Source organism: Garra rufa, chromosome 11, assembly GCF_049309525.1.
Source record: "Garra rufa chromosome 11, GarRuf1.0, whole genome shotgun sequence".
NCBI lineage: Eukaryota > Metazoa > Chordata > Actinopteri > Cypriniformes > Cyprinidae > Garra > Garra rufa.
In genome coordinates this window covers 24036455-24059581 of record NC_133371.1, presented here as the reverse complement: position 1 = coordinate 24059581, position 23127 = coordinate 24036455, and the positions used below count along the sequence as shown (strand labels likewise).

At 35.8% G+C, this 23127-nt stretch overlaps 1 protein-coding gene across 1 annotated transcript in view; it reads left to right on the top strand.

The window, feature by feature from the left end:
* map3k10 (mitogen-activated protein kinase kinase kinase 10) overlaps positions 1-23127 on the top strand; it is a 40472-nt gene that overhangs the window by 10546 nt on the left and 6799 nt on the right. Inside the window, exons 2-6 of the mRNA XM_073850626.1 lie at positions 20272-20452; positions 20534-20682; positions 20778-20953; positions 22118-22364; positions 22649-22771. Coding sequence (XP_073706727.1) covers positions 20272-20452; positions 20534-20682; positions 20778-20953; positions 22118-22364; positions 22649-22771 — 876 coding nt within the window. The remainder of the gene's footprint in view (positions 1-20271; positions 20453-20533; positions 20683-20777; positions 20954-22117; positions 22365-22648; positions 22772-23127) is intronic.

Here is a 23127-nt window from a genome sequence, read left to right as displayed (position 1 = left end):
CCATGTTACGGCAGCAAACTTCCTTGACTATTACGCCGGAATGGGAGTGTAGTTACTAACTGCAGAAGAGTCAAGTTTTAAATAGGACCAATTCCGAAACTCGTTGGTCATTTTTGAACGCGATGCTATTGGTCTAATAGGATTCCTATGCTAAGCTATGCTAAAAGTGATATTGCCAGAACAGGAGAACAGCTGAATGGATTTCAAAATGGTAAAAGTCAACTTATTAACTCGGGGGGAGTTGGAGAATTAGCCTATTTCCAAAAAAAGTGGAGTGGTCCTTTAACTGTTGTACACACAAATACGAGGGTGGTGTTCCAGAGGATAATGTTGGATGTAGATGTAGCGTAAAGTGACAAACGTGATTTTAGCTGTTAAAAGTTTCCAAAACTTGGTTCTTGCAAGGCTAGCATATTCTCACCGGAGCTTATGCTTCGTTTATGTCATACAGCAGTCTAACGGAAGTCAGAGATAACGGTTTAAAAGGTTTTAAATATGGATATTTTTTAGGGATGCACCGAAATGAAAATTCTTGGCCGAAACCGAAAACTGAAAAAGAGGAAACCAAGGCCGAAAACTGAAAACCGAAACACCGAAAGAATTATGCCAATTATTAGTACCATTGCATTTATGGCTATGACTGTGTACTAATTTTACTAAAATCAAGGCATTGCAATTGCATAAATTAATATTAAAGTTTCAAAGAATAAATCAGTTATATTAATTAAAACAATTATTATCAATCAAGTATTATATTACTTAAATAACATGTACATATATTTTACTGCCTTTGTTTAAATTTTTAAAATTTTTATAACACATTATCCATCAGTTCACATTTACAACTCTACGTGTTTCTCTTCCAGCAGGAGGCGCTGTCAGAATGGTAAACAAAGCAGCGCAGCAAATGACTTTGAAACGTGCAGCGCTCATATTTATTCAATGGATAGCCTTTTGAAGTTTCATCAAATTAAGAGCTTTATTTAAGTCTTTCAAAAAACAACCCTTACACAATAGTAGGGGACTAAATTAATATCAGCATATGAAGTATAATCGTCTCTCATTGGTTCTGAGAGAATGCATGTCAGATGCTGAAAGCACTGTCAGTTTTTACTTTCACTTTAACATATTGCGCAGTTTTCACGTTGCTTGTGTGATATCCATTGGCTCACCTCCATGGTTTAAAACATAAATATTTATAAAAATACAGTATATAGAAAAGGCATATCTTTAAAATATTGTGACGTAACACCAACGTAAAGCTGCTCTCATCATTGGCTGTACCCACGACTGCAGACACACCCCCTCTTGAAATTTCGGCATTACAAGTTTTGCAAATCGCTATCCATTGGTCTTTCTCAGATATACTGAAATACGTCCACACTGCAGATGTGTTGCTTCAGACAAGCACGTGCAGGCTGCGGCTTCTGTTTGCGTCAACATACTGTTTCGGCCGTGTTGTTTCGGTGATAAAAGTCTAACCGAAAATGCACTTTTGGGCCATTTTCGGCCGAAAATTTTCATTGGCTGAATATTCGGTGCGTCCCTAATATTTTTCTTACACAAACGCATCGCTTTACTTTAGAAGGCCTTTATTAACCCCACTCAGTTGTGTGGAGTACCTTTATGATGCACTTTTTTGGGCTTCAAAATCTCTACACTCATTCACTGCCATTATAAAGCTTTGAAGAGCCAGAACATTTTTTATATAACTCAGATTATATTCGTTTGAAAGGAGAAAGTCCTACAAGACTTGAGGGTGAGTAAATCATGGGTCATTTTTATTTATCCCTTTAAGTTTTAAGGTAAATGTTTGTTATATTCCAAGTTAAAATGTTCAGATAGTGTGTTCAATTCAATGCTTTATTTAAGAACAGCCAAGAAACAAAAAATGTGCCTTGCAAGTGTGACAACACACAGATAAGTGGAGTAGCTCTGGCAGGCAGGTGCTTTGCTGACTGTCAGGTGCTGCTTGTGTCATGGCGTGTCTCTTTGCATGTGCCTCAGGTGACATTTACCTCAAAGAGGCCTGACAGCAGCACAGCTGACACAGGGAAAAGCTGGCGTTTGCAGGTACATTTAACCCTGTGGGAGAGGGAGGCCGTGTGGTTACCGCCACTGGTGTCCTATTACTATAACTCATTAAACACTAGAACAGCTGAAGAGAATGTCAGTAACAATTCAAATTCCTTATGGTTTACTTGAAACAAACTATTCTATGTGTAGACAAAATAGTGTTTGGAAAGGACTAAACAGTAAAAGGGTAGGAATGACCCCGTTCTAGAGTTCAGCTGCAGTTCTCTTGTCCCTATTCAGGCAAATTTTCATGCAGTTCCTGGTTGGTGGTTTGCATTCCAAATGTCCCTAAAAGAGATTTAATGTATGTCTAGAGAACAAGGCCATCATCAGTACAGCACAGGTTCTAATTACGCTGTTATCTATTGACATTGCAGCCAGTCTAATATTGACATTCGAATAGAGGCAGAAATTTGACTCTAATCGAGAATGCGGAACCTCAAGGACTTTTTAAAAGCGCAGGCAACAAAGCAGCAGCATCTAATGTCTGAAAGTCACCATGCAGAAGATCATATGGGTACAAAGCCATAATAATATCTCTCCTGGAGGGCAACATTGTGCCGTGCTGGAACTGATTAAAGCTCAATGAGCCATTGGTGTTGCTTCTGTAGCCAACCAAAGGTATCAGTGACATGAGGTCTTTGTAAAACCAAGCACACTCTGCTAGACTGAAACCCCTTGCACATTTCAATTTACGGTTTCTTTTATTCTGGAGTGTTAGTGAACACTTTACTAGGGATGGGAATGGGGAAGTAATGCGATTCCTCTGATCGATTCTGATTCTTTAACACCTCCGTTTACAAAGCGGCATAGACAGATGTATTAATGACGTCTTGATCGTAACCGATGAGTGCTGGAAATGTAAAGCTTCTTTCTATTATGAGGCGGACGGCAGGAATTGGTCTTAACTATATATTAAACAAACAGAAAATTAGGCAATGTCTCTTAATTTTATTCTGTATAAATTAGTTTGATTCACTAAAAAAAGAAATAACTAATTGGAGTCATTTGTTGGAAATCAGACTACACTGGCTGTGTTGTATACTGTTCACTAAAAAGGGCTGATTCCTTAGAATGATTTATTTGTAAATTAGACTGGACTGGTTGTGTTGTATGTTACAGATTCACTAGAAAGAATTGACTCATTATTTAGAATTATTTGTTTGTGAATCAGACTACACTGGTTGTGTTGTATGTTACTGATTCACTAAAAAGTTCTGATTCGTTAGAATGATTCATTTGGGAATCAGACTACATTGGTTGTGTTGTATGTTACTGATTCACTAAAAAGTTCTGATTCGTTAGAATGATTCATTTGGGAATCAGACTACATTAGTTGTGTTGCATTTTACTGATTCACTAAAAAGAACTGACTCATTAGAATTATTAGTTTGAGAATCAGACTACATTGGTTGTGTTGTATGTTACTGATTCACTAAAAAGTTCTGATTCGTTAGAATGATTCATTTGGGAATCAGACTACATTAGTTGTGTTGCATTTTACTGATTCACTAAAAAGAACTGACTCATTAGAATTATTAGTTTGAGAATCAGACTACATTGGTTGTGTTGTATGTTACTGATTCACTAAAAAGTACTGATTCATTAGAATGATTCATTTGGGAATTAGACTACACTGGTTGCATTGTATGCTACTGATTTACTGAAGGAACTGATTCATTAGAATTATTAATTTGGAAATCAGTCTACACTGGTGGCATTATAAGTCTTGATTCACTAAAAATAATTTATTAAAAGTCATTTGTTGGAAATCAGACTACACTGGCTGTGTTGTATGTACTGTTCACTAAAAAGGGCTGATTCCTTAGAATGATTTATTTGGAAATTAGACTGGACTGGTTGTGTTGTATGTTACAGATTCACTAGAAAGAATTGACTCATTAGAATTATTTGTTTGTGAATCAGACTACATTGGTTGTGTTGTATGTTAATGATTCACTAAAAAGAGCTGATTCATGAGAATTATTCATTTGGGAATCAGACTACACTGGTTGTGTTGTATGTTACTGATTTACTGAAGGAACTGATTCATTAGAATTATTAATTTGGAAATCAGTCTACACTGGTGGCATTATATGTCTTGATTCACTAAAAAATAATTTATTAAAAGTCATTTGTTGAGAATCAGACTACACTGATTCATTTGGGAATTAGACTACATTGGTTGCATTGTATGTTATTCATTTGATTGTATGTTATTCATTTGAGAATTATACTACACTGGTTGTATTGTATGTTTTTGATTCACTAAAAAGAACTGATTCATTAGAATGATTCATTTGGGAAATTAGACTGCATTGGTTGCATTGTATGTCTTTGATTCGCTAAAAAGAACTGATTCATTAGAATGATTCATTTGAGAATTATACTACACTGGTTGTATTGTATGTTTTTGATTCACTAAAAGAACTGATTCATTAGAATGATTAATTTGGGACTTAGACTGCATTGGTTGCATTGGATGTTTTTGATTCACTAAAAAGTACAAAAATAATTCATTTTGTAATCAGACTGCACTGGTTGTGTTGTATGTTTTTGATTCACTAAAAAGAACTGATTCATTAGAATGATTAATTTAGGAATCAGACTACACTGGTTGTGTTGTATGTTTTTGATTCACTGAAAAGAACCAGCTCATTAGAGTCAGTTGTTTGGAAACCAGACTACATTGGTTACACTGTACACTGTATTTCTCGTTCACTAAAAAAAGAACCAACTCATTAGAGTAATTCATTTGGGAATCAGCCTACACTGGTTATGTGGTATATTTTTGATTTCTCATGTCTCATTCTCCACCCTGACTGTATTTTTGATCTCAAAATTTTAAGAGTTAGCTACAATCTGGGGCTTTTCATGTCAGACTACAGTCTTGTAGTGTATGCTAGATACAAAATAACCACATACGATAGACTGAAGCTACTGTAAAAGTGCACTTTAAACATGGCTTTATGAAATGAATGGGACCATCAGTATGATGAGTGTCCCATTAGACACTAGAAAGCTCAAACAGACTTCCATATATAGCTCCTCTTTAGTCCTTCTTTCATGTTTGTATATTTTCACCTCTCTCTCATTTTCTTTCTTTTTCTGCCTTTTTCTGATGCCACTTGCAGTCTGAAATATCCATGTCACTCCCTATGTTTAGCACTCCCACATATAAAGCACACAAAGCCACAAGCACAGGAATACAAATGCATACTTATGCAAACACACACACACACACACACACACACATACACCAATGATATGCCCCAATTCCTCTTGTCCTTGCTTCTTTCCTTTATTCTCTGTTCACCCATTCCCATCATCATCCCTCTCCCTTTATCTTTCCCCTTTGGTTGAGTATAAGAATGGATGCCTCGGCAGGCGACAGCTGGAATCTGATTCATACAGGAATGGAGGGAGGTAGGCAGGGCGAGAGAGAGAGATGGAGAGAACGAGAGAGAGGGGGATGAGAGGGATTGTCTGTAGGGCACGGTGATGACTGCTGAGGATAGGGAGGAGAAGGGGGCCACACTCAGTGATTGGTCCAAATAAGCCCCGCCTAGCTTAGTCATGCCTTTGCTGATTGGTCCACAGCCATGCTTGCCACCAGCACTCTTAGTCAATAACCTTTTCAGTGAAACTCTACTTTGATCTCTGTGTATAAGATAAGAAAGCTATCAGTCCAGAAATATATACATATGTTTTCAGAAGATTCAACGCTGAGTATATAGATCTTTTGTATTGAAGTGGGTGATATAGCTAAAATTTTATCTTTTTAAAGGTTACATCTTTTTTATCCATATTGTCATGCCTTTTAATGACATTTGATGTTGTGATATTTACAGTTGAGGTCAGAAGTCTACATACATCTTGCAGAATCTGCGAAATGTTAATCATTTTACCAGAATAAGAGGGATCATACAAAATGCATGTTGTTTGTTTATTTAGCACTGATCTGAATAAGATATTTCACATAAAAAAACATAAGCTTTTTTGTGTATTTGAATCCTTTCCAGCAATGACTGTATGATTTTGAGATCCATCTTTTCACACTGAGGACAACTGAGGGACTCATATGCAACTATTACAGAAGGTTCAAATACTCACTGATGCTTCAGAAGGAAAAACGATGCATTAAGAGCCTGGGTGTGAAAACTTTTGAACAAAACAAGATGTGTACATTTTTCTTATTTTGCCTAAATATCATACTGCCCTTCAGAAGCTGCAGAAGAGACTTACATGTTTCCCAAAGACAAAATAAGTTAAATTTACCATGATCCAAAAGTTTTCAATGCATTTCTCTTAATGCATTGTGTTTCCTTCTGAAGCATCAGTGAGCCTTCTGTGATAGTTGCATATGAGTCCCTCAGTTGTCCTCAGTGTGAAAAGCTGTAAAGCTGGATCTCAAAATCATACAGTCATTGTTGGAAAGGGTTCAAAAACACAAAAATGCTGAAAAACCAAATAATTTGTGGGACCTGAAAGATCTTTCTGAACAGCGGGCAGTTTAACTGTTCAACACAAACGATGGACTTATGAACAAATATCACTAAACCATTTGTAAACTTTTGAGCGGGGTAATTTTTATAAATTCATCTATTATTCTTCTATAATGGACTGACCTGACCAAAATAATGAGGGTTTATTTGATCAAAAAAGCTAATGTCATCCAAACAGTCATTGTAGCCAGAAAGGTTTAAAGGGATAATTCACCCAAAAATGAAAAACATGTTGAGTTGCTGTCTGTGAAGGGTCAGAAAGCTCTCAGATATCTTCAAAATTATCTTAAGTTTGTATTCCGAAGATAAACAAAGGTTTTACGGATTTGGAATGACATGAGGGTGAGTAATTAATGACAGAATTGTCATTTTTGGGTGAACTATCTGTTTAATGTATTAAGTAAAACACTGAAAAGAGTCTAGTTAAGAGTCTATAGATGCAGGCCCGAAAATAGTAACCCCTGAGAAATACAAAATGAAGGATTCAAACTGCTATGTCAGCATGTGGGACTGTAAAAACATCTGTCTCAGCAGTGTAATGTAGTGTACCTGGGCTGAAGCAGCAGGTAGAACTGGGGGAAACAAGGGACCTGATTCAGCCACTGTACCAGCTGTTCCTGCCTTCAGGGGACCATTTCATTTCAGCCTTCATGCTCCCTTACTGAGTGTGCACTATATACGGCACTGAGGGGAGAATTCGTCCCTTTCAGATTAGAAGATATGGAAGAGTGGGCGACTCAGCGATTGATTGAGACACAGACCTTTTCAGTGAGCTTTAGGGAGACAAGCACTGAGTGGGTGAGAGAATGTGTTTCAGAGACAGCTTGTCTCTTTCTTGGATTGTACGCCTGACAAATCAGGCAAAGTTTAGGACTGTGCCACGCTTGTGTAATAGCTGTTAACACCACATATTGCAACCTCTTTATTGTTTAATTATAAATCAGTGACTGTTCAAATATTTTTATCACCCTCTTGACTTTAAATTGCTGTGTGAAGACTGGATGATGTGCCATTCTCATGGATTGTCGAAGAGACAAATGGTCTAGTCTCCAATTGGATCATTAAAGGTCAAAGGTCAAATTGCTTGTTGTAATGACAAACAGTTAAACAAGGGTTGCAGCGTGACAGATGTGCGTGCCCTGACACCATACTGCACTTTATCATCATCAGGCTTAGATTAAAGTCGCTGCAAATGGAGATATATGTAAAGGAAATGCTAATTAGATTGTATTTTATGCCATCTGGGGGTCCAGAGTGTGTAATTCTTTGAAAGACAGAAGATTTATGTTAAGGGATATACACTACAAGTCAAAGGTTTTTGAACATTAAGATTGTCTCTTCTGCTCACCAAGCCTGCCTTTGTTTGATCCAAAGTACAGCAAAAAAATATATATATAAATACATATTTTTACTATTTAACATAACTGTTTTCCATTTGAATATATTTTAAAATGTAATTTATTTCTGTGATTTCAAAGCTGAATTTTTTAGCATGCTTTTTCACATGATCCTTCAGAAATCATTGTAATATTCTAATTTGCTGCTCAGGAAACATTTATTATTATTATCATTATCATGTTTATTCACTATAGTTTAGAAAATGGTAATAAAATATGACAATAACTCTTGTGTCAGAACAAATCCATCTTTATAATATTAGATAACATTATATTTTATAATACCAAATAACTGTTAGTATGACGGCATTTACACAACTATCAATACTTTGTTGACCAATTACCAAGCAATGCTTAATTTTGTTCAGTCTGTGGTGTAAAAAGGTCGCATTAGCAAAGAAAAAGAAAAAAACACTTAAGCAAAACATGGTCAGGTCAAAGTGTCCGAATAATTTTGAATCCCAGATTTTTAGCATCTTTGCTGGTAGTCCACAATAATAGCTGAATTTATAAAAATGACCCCATTTAAAAGTTTACATACATTTGATTCTTTCTGTTGTTACCTGAATGATCCACAGCTGTGTGTGTTTTTTATTTTTTGTTTAGTGATAGGTGAGGTCCCACAAATTCTTTGGTTTTTCAGCATTTTTGTGCATCTGAACCGTTTTCAACAATGACTGTGTGACTTTGAGATCAATCTTTTCACACTGAGGACAACTTGACAACTGAGAGACTCATATCCAGGGGCGTAGCAGCCAATTTAAAAGTGTGTGTGGGGGGGGGGGGGGCAGTATGGTCATGTGACCCAAAGGTGATGTTTATACAGTATAATACATTCTGTTTACAAGAGCAACAAGATTTGAAGCTCATGGCAGACGCCCAAGAGATTCGTGCTGTGATTGGCTAAATGTTGGTTACACTCAAGTCTAAGTAACCAATCAGAGACCAGGGGCGGAAATATTGGCGCTAGGTCAAAAAAAGTGCGAGGGACAGACTCACCTGTTTCTAAAAGTGAGGGGGACGTGTCCCCCCCGTCCCCCCCGGTTGCTACGCCCCTGCTCATATCCAACTATTACAGAAAGTTTAAATGCTCAATGATGCTCCAGAAGGAAAAATTATGCATTAAGAACCTAGGGGTGAAAACTTTTGAACAGAATGAAGATGTGTATATTTTTCTTATTTTGTCTGTCATGTTTTTTTCAGTTAGTACTGGCCTTCAGAAGCTACAGAATATACTTACATGTTTCCCAGAAGGCAGTGAAATTTTGCCTAATCTTCAAATTCAAAAAGTTTTCTTCTGTGGGAGGTTGCAACTGACCAGTCAGAATGAGGATAATTCATTTGATATACAGACTATGAATAAAAAGCAAATATCAATGTTATGAATGGGAGTTATGGTTGATGTCCTGTGCATACGGTGCTTGGTTTTGAGTGTGTTTGATGTTAGACAGTTGCGAGTTGTAAAACCTGTGTGACGGTCCTCTCATATATCATCCCAACACATAAACACACTTCCATGCATGCCCTGAATGGCCAGCAGTAGCCTTTAGTGAAGAACCACAACAAAGTTAATTGGTACATATATGCAGTGTACACACACACACACACACACACACACACACACACACACACACACACACACACACACACACACACAAACACACATTTACCATTACTGACACACCCTCACTTGTTCAGCCTCGGACATGTTCAACGAATGTGTTTTGTGCCTCTTTATTCCCATGAACACCCTCTCTCTCCACACATATATTCACACAAGCATAATTATTCTTTCTCTGGGACATGCACACACACACATTCACCCCCTCATAACCCTACGATGTCCCTCAGGGTGACATGGCCACGAAGACAGGCATATAACAATGCCTTATTAACTTTGTGAGCAGCCATCTCCTATTCTACTAATCTCCCATCACACCAGAGGGAGAAACATACATACATACTCACACAAATGCACACAGTTAGAGATGAGGCAGGGAAAGGTCAACTTATAGCTTAACAAGTTCACTAAAAAATATTGGTAACACTTTACAGTAAGGACCCATTAGTTACCATTGGTTATAGAAGTAATTAACATCTGTTCTTTTTTTATTCTGTCTACATGTTTTCTTTTTTATTTATTAAAATTTATATTTTATTCTATTGTCCTCATTTCGAAGTCGTAGATCTAATATAAACATGCAACTTCTTTCCCAGCTATTTATCTTCACATACGTGTGTTTTAAGCATAAACTTCGTATTCGACAGTTTAAGCGCAATAAGACATGAAAGAGAATTTAGTTTAGTACTCACATGCCGTGTTTGCGGCGGATGTGTGTGCTTAGAAAACCCTATATTAGAAGTTTAAACTAATATGGTTTAAAACTATCTGAGGTACGAGCTGTAAAGGCACAGCTCTATTCTGGAAAAGGGGCGGGGACCAGCAGCTCATTTGCATTTAAAGAGGCATGCACGTAAACAGCGTGTTTCTGCTTCCACTCAAAATAGGCATTTTTAAAATGATATAATAAGTGATCTGTAGGGTATCTTGAGCTCAAACTTCACAGATACATTCTGTGGACACCTGAGAGTTATATTACATATTGTAAAAAGAGGCATAATAGGTTTCATTTAATGACTAAATGTAAATGTTAATTAATAAAAATCAGTTTTAGTTGTTACTGTTTATTGTTAGTTTGTGACAGGCCGAACGTTACAAGTACATGCACAAGTTTGCTATGTTAATCGGTACTTTTGTGTTCAGTTTAAATATCTGAACATCCTTAAAACTAATAAATTTAGCTAAGAAGCCAAACTGACAGTACTAGGACTTTCTAGACATGTGTCTTGAATATGTTATGTATATTTTTTCTTGTTCCATTGGCAGATTTTCATTTGTCTTGTCAGTAAATGTTACGTGCTGCTTTGCCTCAGCAGTTGTCGACCTTCTCAGAAGATATTTTTTAGCAGAAAACATGTCCTTGTTTATGAATACATGAAATATATGAAATACACAATGTTTTCTCCAAAAATAGAGCATCTGTTGGAAAATATTAGTGTTCATTGACATCCAATGTTTTTGCTATATTTTCATAAATATTATGTTCCAGGAATTAATTAATTCATTCATCTTTGACAATATCAAATAATGCTTTCATTTTTAGTTTTTATATTTATATATTAAAATGAAGTTTGGTTATATTTATACCCTTGGATACTTTTTTTTCATATTCCCCTATTCTCTTATCTATATACTGTAAATGCATATAGGCAATACTAAATATCATCTTCATGTTATTTAATTAAAAAGTAAGTAGGATCATTATAGTAAATGATCATAATTCATTTTCATTGACAAAACATCTAGTTGTATAAAGAACATGCATCTACAGTTGAGGTCATAAGTTTACATACACCTTGCAAAATGTTAATTATTTTACCAAAATAAAAGGGATCATACAAAATGCATGTTATGTTTCATTTAGTATTGACCTGAATAAGATGTTTCACATTAAAGACATTTACATATAGTACACAAGAGAAAATAATAGTATTATTATTATTATTTATAAAAATGACCCCATTTAAAAGTTTGATCCACAGAATGATCCACAACTGTGTGTGTGTGTGTGTGTGTGTGTGTGTTTTTTTTTTGTTTAGTGATAGGTGAGGTCCCACAAATTATTTCGATCTTTCAGCATTTTTGTGCATTTGAACCCTTTCCAACAATGACTGTATGATTTTGAGATGAATCTTTTCACACCGAGGACAACTGAGGGACTCATATGCAACTATTACAGAAGGTTAAAGTGCTCACTGATGCTCCAGAAGGAAAAACTATGCATTAAGAGCCTAGGGGTGAAAACTTTTGAACAGAATGAAGATGTATAGATTTTTCTTATTTTGCCTAAAAATCATGTTTTTGTCATTAAGTATTGCCCTTCAGAAGCTAAAAAAGATATCTACATGTTTCCCAGAAGACAAAATAAGTTAAATTTACCCTAATCTTCAAATTCACAAACTTTCACCCCTGGCTCTTAATGCACTGTGTTTCTTTCTGGAGCATCAGTAAGCACTTGAACATTCTTTAATAGCTGCATATGAGTCCCTCAGTTGTCCTCAGTGTGAAAAGATGGATCTTATAATCATACAGTCATTGTTGGAAGAGGTTCAAATACAGAGAAAATGCCGAAAAACCACAAAATTTGTGGGACCTGAAGGATTTTTCAGAAAAACTGTGAGTGACTCATGAACAACTATCACAAAAAAAAAAAAAAACACAGCTGCGGATCATTCAGGTAACAACACAGTATTAAGAATCAAGTGTATCTAAACTTTTGAATGGAGCCATTTTTATAAATTCAACTATTATTTTCTCTTGTGGACTATATATGTGACCCTGGACCACAAAACCAGTCATAAGGTTAAATTTTACAAAACTGAGATGTTAGGGTAGGACAATATCTGGCAGAGATACATCTATTTGAAAATCTGGAATCTGAGGGTGCAAAAAAATCAAAATGCTGAGAAAATCACCTTTAAAGTTCTTCAAATTAAGTTCTTAACAATGCATATTACTAATCAAAAATTACATTTTTATATATTTATAGTAGGAATTTTACAAAAAATCTTCATGGAACATGATCTTCACTTAATTTCCTAATGATTTTTGGCATAAAAGAAAAACCAATAATTTTGACCCATACAATGTATTTTTGGCTATTGCTACAAATATACCCCAGCGACTTAAGACTGGTTTTGTGGTCCAGGGTCACATATGTCATTTATGTGAAATATCTTATTCAGGTCAGTACTAAATAAAAAATAACATGCATTTTGTTAACACGTCCTCTTATTTTGGTAAAATAATTAACATTTTGCAGATTCTGCGAGGTGTATGTAAAATTTTGACTTCAGCTGTATAATATACATATTAGGAGGTAAGGAGAGAAAAGTTCCACCTGTTCCAGCTTGTGATGTGCTGGCCAAACAGAAACTCAGCTGTGTGCTCTTCCTGTGTCTTTCTCTGCTCCCGTTTGCATATGTGTGGTGATAATGGACTAGCAAGGCTGCACTCCACCCATCCCCACCCCACTCAAACCAGTCCAGCTGACTATTGACACTCCAAACATTTCCATAGCCTGCCCGCACACGGAAACACAGGAGGAAATACAGGGAGGAGGGAAAGAACAGGGCACCACAAACTAGCATCACTCTCTCACACAGTACACATGACGTATAGTACTGTAAAGAACGCTATAGTTCACATTGTATTGATGTTTTATTTGTGAGATTTACTCCATCCGGTGTGACTCATGTTAGTAAATGTGAGCTAGACCAAAAGTCTAAACTCTTTTAAGTCTTAATAGCAACTGTATAATCTCATGTGGCGTGACAATATGGCTTAGACCAGTATCCCAACCCTTTTCTGTTTTATGTACCTATTGACTTCTATAATTCTTGTTCTAATAAACTAAGTGGATCTTGGTAGTTTCAGTAAACACAGATCTGAATTCAATGAATAACAATGCCAGGATTATTCTGTCCTCTAATGCCAGTTCTGTGAAATATTGACATTGTTCTCCACATGGCGCCTGTTATGTGTATGTGTGTATAGGTGCCTGCCATGTGTCTCACTTGTGATGTAAAGCTAAATTTGTGTTGTGAATAGATGAGTGTGCACTTTACATCAGTTTCGTGTAAGAGAGATCATGTGTGTGTGTGTGTGTGTGTGTGTAAGAGAGAGATCTTGTTTCTCTTTTGGACTGTGTGTTGCCTGCACACATGCTACTGGCTGATTAATATTTGATGGAGTATAGAGCTTCAACTCCTTTTAAAAGTCAAGAAGTCTCTATTTTGCTGAGTAGGCGATATTGAATCAAAATTGACCTACGTTTATGTTTTTAATACATGGTCTAATTGTGAATGATTCACATTATTCCATTCCGAAATACATTTCATTTATTACAAAATATACACACTACTGTTCAAAAGTTTAGGGTTAGTGAAATTTATTTTGTTATTGGAAAGAAATTAATACTTTTATACAGCAAGGACACATTAAATTCACCAAAAGTAAAAGTAAAGTCATATACGTGACCCCTGAACCGTCGTACACTGCAAAAAATGCTTTTCTTACTTAGATGTTTTGTCTTGTTTGCAGCCAAAATATTTAAAAATTCTGAAATCAAGAAGGATTTTCTAAACAAGTAAAAATTATTTTCTTGTTTTCAAAAAAAAAAACAAGTCAAAATTAATTGAGTTTTTGCTTAGAAGAAGCAAAACAATCTGCCAATGGGGTAAACAACGTTTTTTATTTCAAACAGAAAACAAGATTATTTTTCTTACCACACTGGCGGATTATTTTGCTTGTTTCAAGCAAAAATGCACTTAATTTTGACTTGTTTTTTCTGAAAACAAGACAATCATTTTTACTTGTTTAGAAAATCCTCTAAAAGAATATTTAGATATTTTGGTTGGAAACAAGACAAAAAATCTAAGTAAGAAAAGCATTATTTGCAGTGTAAATGTAATTTTCTTTTAATAAAAAAGCTTTCCATTGATGGATGGTTTGTTAGGATATGACAATATTAGGCCGAGATACAACTATTTGAAAATCTGGAATCTGAGGGTCCAAAATAATCAAAATATTGATAAAATCACCTTTAAAGTTGTCCAAATGAAGTTCTTAGCAATGCACATTACTAATCAAAAATTATGTTTTGATATATCTACAGTATTTTGACCCATCCAGTGTATTTTTGGCTATTGCTACAAATATACCTGTGCTATTTAAGACTGGTTTTGTGGTCCGGGCTCATATATTAAGTCATATATTATCTGTTTCTTTAACACCAAATCAGCATCATATAATGATTTCTGAAAGATCATGCGACACTGAAGACTAGAGTAACGATGCTAAAAATTCAGCTTTAAATGTAATAATATTTCACATATTACTTTTAACTGCATTTTAACTGCTTTGCTTGGTGAAAATCAGAGATCCCATTTTTTTCCCATTTTGTCTGCAGTTCATTAATCCAAATATAAAAAAATATTTATCTGCTTTCATAAAAAGTAGCAACTAGGTCCACCCCTGAAATAATTTCTTTTCTTTTGAGTCACGTAATCATATCCACGTGGGCTGTTGGATAAGATTAACAAAAGCCAAATAGCTATTTAGGTAGCGTTGTAGGGCAGATTATCGACGTTTTGCTTCAGGATCTAAATTTTACATTCGAAGTGGCGACCTAACACAACAACAAACATAAACTGTATTTAATCTAATTGGGTTGCACTAGTTCTACCTTGAGCTGTTTTGTTCAAGTTTTTTTAGGACAAGCAAACTGTTTGTGTTGGTCTCTGCATAATTTGGCTAGTTTCTTCCATACCAGGTGACATTAATTTGTAGCAATTTACCATAGAGTTTGAATGGACATGTCACACATGGCTTTTAAAGGGTTACCTCAGCTAAAAATGAACATATACTTATTATTTACTGACTCTCATGCTGTCCAAAATGTCACATTCAAGTTTCATAAGGTGCTGATGTTTACATTAAAGCATGAACTCATGAATTGTGACCCCTTTAAAGGGATAGTTTACCCGAAATTGAAAGTTCTGTCATTAATTCCAAACCCGTAAGACCTTTGTTCATCTTTGAAACACAAATTAAGATATTTTTGATGAAATATGAGAGCTTTCTGACCTTGCATAGACAGCAGTGCAACTACCAAGACCCAGAAAGGTAGTAAGGGCATCGTTAAAATAGTCCATGTGAAATCAGTGATTCAACCATAAAGTCTTCTCTTCCGTGTCAGTCTTTGACACGTGTTCATGAGAGTGCAAGCAGAGAAGCAAATCATTAGAATTATTAGAACAGGGTTCCTGCAGATTTGAACAAGTGAAATTTAAGACTTTTTAAGACCTTTTTAATACCACCTTATATGAAATTTAAGACCTAAACCTGTAACGGAAATAGATATTATATTACATGCATACATGTAATATTTAATGTGTTTAATGTAAAAAGTAGAGGTCGACCGATATTGGTTTTTACCGATACCGATAGCTAGGTTGGACCACACTGGCCGATACCGATTAATTAACCGATAGTTTTTGAAAATAGATACTGAACGGCAACTAAAATACTGCTCTGCTAGTTTTAAAAAAGTAATAAACCATACTTTTGTAAATTAATAAAAATATTAATTTTAATTATATATTGATCATTAAAGTTATTTCATAGTTCATTAATGTTAACAAAATAACACCCTAACAAGGAACAACACTTCTATTCTACAGCTTTCATCAATCTTAGTTGATGTTACAAATGGGCTCATTGTAAAGTGTTATTTCATATTAACAGTAGGGGTGGGAATCTTTACATTTTAACAATATGTAAAATTGCAGTTTCTATGCTTTTTGTTTATATTTGGAATCTCTGTATGTTAGTACTGCCGTATTAAAATTAAGATTCAATTTAATTACGATTTTCAATAACAACTAAATATAACCATGCATCACATTCTCAGTTTTCAATATTACTGCACATGGCTACATTTTCATATACATTTTATATAATTTATTTTGAGCAAAATTTACTTTATTTTTTATTATAAGCAGGCTACTTTTAACCAATTACTTATTTAAAATAAGTGTTCTTTAAGTATCCAAAAGTTAACAGACAATAGTTATTTTTTCCTTTCGTTTGATTACTGATGAGATCATTGACAGTGGCTGCTTTAACAGGCTGCATTCAAACGAATGCACAGATCTATTTCGATATATCAGATGCCCTGCTCTGAAAACATAACTGACTGTGTGTACATCAGTTTCGTATAAAAGTATTCGAAATGGCAAGTGCATTTAACCGCATCTGCAATCGAGCTTTTTAGGACGAACAAACACAAATTGCAAGTGAAAGTCTGTCAGAGCGCGAGTTTTGTGCATCTAATATACTGCATTACAAACGGCAGAAATGAAGGCACATGTAAAGTAAAAAACTGCGTGTGGAAGCACGCACTGTCAAGCAATGCACACGAGTCTCACAGTGCAAATTCTGTGCAATGAAGCCAGCCGCGTTTCAGGCGCTCACGCGTGCCATATGCGGGGAAAAACACAAGCTCCTTGAAGAGAGGGTTGCGATGCATTGGATGCAACGCTGCGTTGCGCGGACAACTCGCAGGTATCTAACACACACAGGATGCGTCGTGTAGTTCAAGCAGAAATCTAAAACAGTTGATTTAATCACCAAATGGGCAAATGTTTACTTCAAGAATGATCAAAAAAGCGGCAAAGATTAGTTTAAACAACAGATCAAACGGAAAGAGAAAGTACGATCTATATTGTTGTAACCATTTAAGAAAATGTGTTATCTGTTTTACATAAATGTTTAAATATTATTTGTTTGTGTTTTGTTTCAGTTTAATCTGTTAATTACGAAAGAAGTGTGTGTAATTTGTAAATGTCATAAAGGACGTGGTATGAATTGGACGGCAATATGCCGGGAGAATTGGAGAGGGTCAGACACAATTGTTGACCACTTCCACCTTTTTATTTGTGGAAAATCCCTTTTTAAACGAATTTCGTTTTGTATAATTTTTATCTTAATTTTGAATACAAATTTTTGTTGATCAGTTATTAAAATCAAGTAAGAACAAGGAAAATTGCATTGTGAAATAAAGTGCGTAACAAGATGCAAACCTACCATGCTTCCGCGGCCTGAAGAAAAGGCTAAAACATAAATTATAGCTCTATATGAAGCATACAGACTTTATTAGAGCTACAGAAATACGAATTTATAACTTAAATGCACAATCTTCCAGCAGGGTCAAGCCTTTATAAACATTAACAACAATTTGGGACAGATATGTAATGTAAAACTGTGAATGGCGTGCTGTGGCACAGCAGGATTCTGTAGGCTGAATGAACACATTTTGCTTTCTCACATCAAGTCTTTAAATCTGCAATTTTGCTGGCTACAAATATGACCAACTGGATATAAATCAATGCAAATATATGGTAACAATCCTGACATTTAACATTGGTGTCTGACTTAACCTCTCATACTCTATGACAGCGGAGTGGAGCGTGAGCCGCTTCAGCAAAGAAGCAATCCGGAAAAACTATCGGCATGGATTTTTGCCGATAACGGATAGTTCAGCCAATCAACTATCGGTGCCGATTAATCGGCAAAACCGATACATCGGTCGACCTCTAGTAAAAAGTAAACAAAATTTCATGGCTGTCATAAATTTATTACTATGATATACAGTGAACTTTTCATATCAGCAGATACTATTCCACACAAACTATCCCCATAAAAGTACCACTAGAAATATCTGATGTAAAAAACTTTTACTTTCGAAATGTATGCATTACCTTTGAAATTTATTTTATGAATTTATCAATAAATTCTAAATTGCTGTTAGCAGTGAGATCACATAATTTACACTGCAAAATTAAAAGTGAGATTAATGTTTTAAATACATTTATTGATTTATAAATATATACATTATAAATGTTGGGTGTGGAGGCATACTTTTAAACACACTAAACTACCAGCAGGTGGCGGTAAGTCACTTCATGAGCGAGTTATTTCAACTTATTCGACCAAACGCTGAATCATAGCAAAACGTTACTAGGAGAATGCTTCTGCTGCGATCCTTGTTTGGAACTATTTTCGTTGGTGAAACAGAACAAAACAGTGAAAATATTTTGTCTAATATGTAAGTAACTTGACTAACTACTTGTTTATTGAGCTAAAATTAATGTAACATTTGTAATTGTGAGAATTTTCAGCAAAAAGCTCACTTGGTATATTACTGAACTATATCATGTTATATAAATAAACTATACATTTTAAATTTTTACCTCAGTGTGTTTCTTTAGAGTGCTGTTACGCTCATTTGTTTTAAAGTATGTCACAAATAGACCAGAAATACACACATATCCATTATCAATTTCTGTTTACGTTGAATGTATTAAAATATGAATCTTTCTTGCTTTTCGATGCTTCGCTGGTTGTTTTTGTCACTTCAGTTTTAATCAGGTGGTTTGTTCGGTCGGGCAAGTAAAAAAAAAAAAACATTTTAAAAGTATCTCGAAGGCTGGCGGTCAGCTAGCTCGACCTATATTTATTATCATTATTGAGAACATTATATACAGAAAAAGGTAGTTTGACCTGTATTCTGCTACTGCGATTCTGTCTGAAGACCCAGTAACTTCCACAGAGGGAGAAAAAAAATCTACAGATGTTAGCAACTGGCCTTAGCCAAGCCCTATATTCAGTTTTTTCAAGACAAGTATCGCTAAACTTGCACTTCCCCAAAGCTAAAAAGTTAAATCCATTTTACTTCTGTGGTACAATCCGAGAGAGACTCGCGCCAATAACAGAAAGCTGATTGGCTATTGCATGTTGGTCTCATTTGTAGTTTAAATACAGCAAATTATATTTGGAATAGTGAAATAAAGAACTACAACACCACGGAAACAACAAAAAGAGAATTTAAATGAGCATTAGAGGTAGCGTTACATGGACATCGGAAAAATAAGACCCGTGTAAAATTATTTAAGACCTAGAACAGCGAATTTAAGACTTTTTAAGGCCTAAAACTTTGATTTTTAAATTTAAGACTTTTTAAGACCCCGCGGGAACCCTGTAGAATGATTTCTGAAGGATCATGTGACGTGGAGTAATGATGCTAAAAATTCAGCTTTGAAATCACAGGAATAAATTACATTTTAAAATTAAAATTTAAAATTCAAATAGAAAACATTTTTAAATAGTTATTTTAAATAGTAAAAATATTTCAGTATTTTACCGTTATTGCTGTACTTTGGATCAAAAAAAAAATGTAGGTTCGGTGAGCAGAAGAGAATTATTTAAAAAACATGAAAAATATTACTGTTCAAAAACTTTTGACTGGTAGTGTAAGATCTGTAAATGCAGTTTTGTGTCGTTTTTGTGAGGTGTCACTGTGTACACAAGTACTGCACTTGTTCTCACATTGTGTCACAGTCATATGACTCAAACGTGTCTTACAGATGTTTGCATTTCAGTTTTATCTTAAGTGCAAATCAAGGATATTGTTTGCCATCGTTGTGTAAAGCTTCAGCGTGCCAATGGATCTGGTTCAAGCACCACTGAGACTAATTACCATATATTACATGCAGAACTTGTTGTTTCCACTATTCATTATTTTGAAATATCAACAAAGAGCCAAAATTCACTCCATCTCCAACCCACTTTGGCTTCATATTTCTCTGTTCTTCATTTCATTCCCCCTCAGTTCTGATTCTGGAGCCTGTGGAGAGAGAAGACCTGGGTGAGAAGACTCTGAAGATCACAGACTTCGGGCTTGCTCGGGAATGGCATCGCACCACAAAGATGAGCGCAGCAGGCACATATGCCTGGATGGCTCCAGAGGTCATCAAAGTGTCCCTGTTCTCCAAAAGCAGCGATGTGTGGAGGTGAGCTTCCGTCCTCCTCTGGACTATCTTTTGCAGCCTAACTAGAGGTTCTGTGCCTGATTATGGTCTTTTTCCTGTCAGTTTTGGAGTATTACTCTGGGAGCTGCTGACTGGTGAGGTGCCATACCGTGAAATTGATGCTTTGGCTGTGGCCTATGGAGTTGCTATGAACAAGCTGACCCTTCCCATCCCCTCCACCTGCCCTGAGGCCTTTGCACAGTTGCTGGGAGGTAAGAACAGTTATGGTTGAACCACATAAAACACTGACCTTTGAGATATCCACTCTTTACCTCATATTACCATTATTATCTCTCGCTCTCTGTAGAGTGTTGGTGTCCTAACCCACATGGACGTCCTTCTTTTGGGAGTATCTTGAAAAGGCTGTTGGACATTGAGCAGTCAGCCATGTTCCAGATGCCCCTCGAGTCTTTCCATTCCCTGCAGGAAGACTGGAGGCTGGAGATCCAGCAGATGTTTGATGAACTACGAGCAAAGGAGAAGGTTGGGACCATTAATTGATGTTTGTTTTATGTTTAAAGGGATAACTCACCCAAAAATGAAAATTCTATGATTAATTACTTACTCTTATGTTGTTCCAAACCCGTAAGACCTTTGTTCATCTTTGGAACGCAAATTAAGATTTTTCTGATGAAATCCAAGAGCTTTCTTGGATTAAAATAGTCCATGTGACTTCAGTGGTTCATCCGTAATCTTATTAAGCTATGAAAATATTTTTTGTGATCCTCTTCAGCAAAAATCGAAATCCTTCGGCTCCCACAAATTCTTTGTTTTTTCAGCATTTTTGAGTATTTGAACCCTTTCCAACAATGACTGTATGATTTTGAGATCCATCACATGTAACTTAGAAGGTTCTGCCAAAGCGCTCACTGATTCTCCAGAAAGAAAAACAATGCATCAAGAGCCAGGGGTGAAAACTTTTGAACAGAATGAAGATGTGTAAATTTTTCTCATTTTGCCTACGTATCATTTTTTTTTTTCATTTAGCACTGCCCTTCAAAGCTACGTAAGATACTTGCATGTTTCCCAGATGACAAAATAAGTTACATTTTCCCTGATCTTCAATTTAAAAAAATTTCACCCCTGGCTCTTAATGCATAATTTTTCCTTCTGGAGCATCAGTGAGCGCGAACCTTCTGTAATAGTTGCATATGAGTCTCTCAGTTGCCCTCAGTGTGAAAAGATGGATATCAAAATCATACAGTCATTGTTGGAAAGGGTTTAAATACACAAAAATTCTGAAAAACTAAAGAATTTGTGGGACCTGATGGATTTTTCTGAAGAACAACAGGCAGTTTAACTATCACTAACACAAAAAAACAAAGCTGTGGATCATTCAGGTAACAACACAGTATCAAAAATCAAGTGTATGTAAACTTTTGAACAGGGTCATTTTTATAAACTCAGCTATTATATTTTATACTTTTAAGATCTAATAAATATACAGTACAAATTAGACCATTAAGACTACAAAGTATGTTTACACACAAGTACTGTGAACCAGTATATAAAAGGCACCAAAGTGAGCCTAATGCGTGGGAAAAATTGAATCACCTACGCTTAGGAAAATTACACTGGCAACATTATTATAAGCAATAACTTGTAAGCTTAGTGGATTAGTGGTCTAAATAATCGCCTGTTCATTAGGAGTTGAGATCCTGGGAGGAAGCTCTGGCGCGGGCGGCTGAGGAGCAGAGGGAGCAAGAGGAGCATCTGAAGAGGCGTGAGCAGGAGTTAGCCGAGAGGGAGATCGACATTGTGGAGAGAGAGCTCAACATCATCATCCATCAGATGTATCAAGAAAAACCACATGTGAAAAAACGCAAAGGCCACTTCAAAAAGAGCAGACTGCTCAAACTTGGCAGGGACAGCAACTGCATCAGTCTGCCATCTGGTGGGTGGAATGGGATTATACACTTGTGGTCAAAAGTTTGGAATAATTATGATTGTTTAATGTTGAAGGACATCTCATGAGACAGCATCAGTGGTCCGATTTGAACAACTGTTGTCTATTTTATGATATAATTTATTCCTGTAATTGCAAAGATGAATTTTCAGCAGCCATTAGTCTAATCTTCTGTATCACATGATCCTTCAGAAATCGCTCTGAATACATGTATATTTAATTACGTGTAAAATCATATTCTGTAAGTCTCTGACAGCATCTATCTGTTTTAGGTTTTGAACATAAGATCACGGTGCAAGCATCACCCAGCGTGGACAAGAGGAAAGGTCAGGGTAGTGAAAGCACCACTCCTCCAGCCAGCCCAGGGGTCATTCCTCGCCTCAGAGCCATACGCTGTAAGTCAAAGCGTGAATGTTTTGTTACAGTAGCATTGCTACAGTAGCTTATTGATGTAGGCCTGCATTGCCATGGGCCAAGAATCAATACCACTTTAAAGAGTTGACTGTGTCTGAAGAGCATTGAGACTGGCTTAGCTTACATACTTGAGTTTCTGTGTAATCCATACTTTATGTTGAGGTAGGATTCCGTTCCATTATTTCGTTGCATAAGTATTCATACAGTTGAAATTTTGCTCAGGAGCTTTCAAATCAATTGTAGATGTTACTATGATTTGGAAAGGCACACATGTCTTAACAAAAAGGTCTAACAGCTGAAAATGCATATCAAAACAAAAACTAATCCCTGAGGTTAA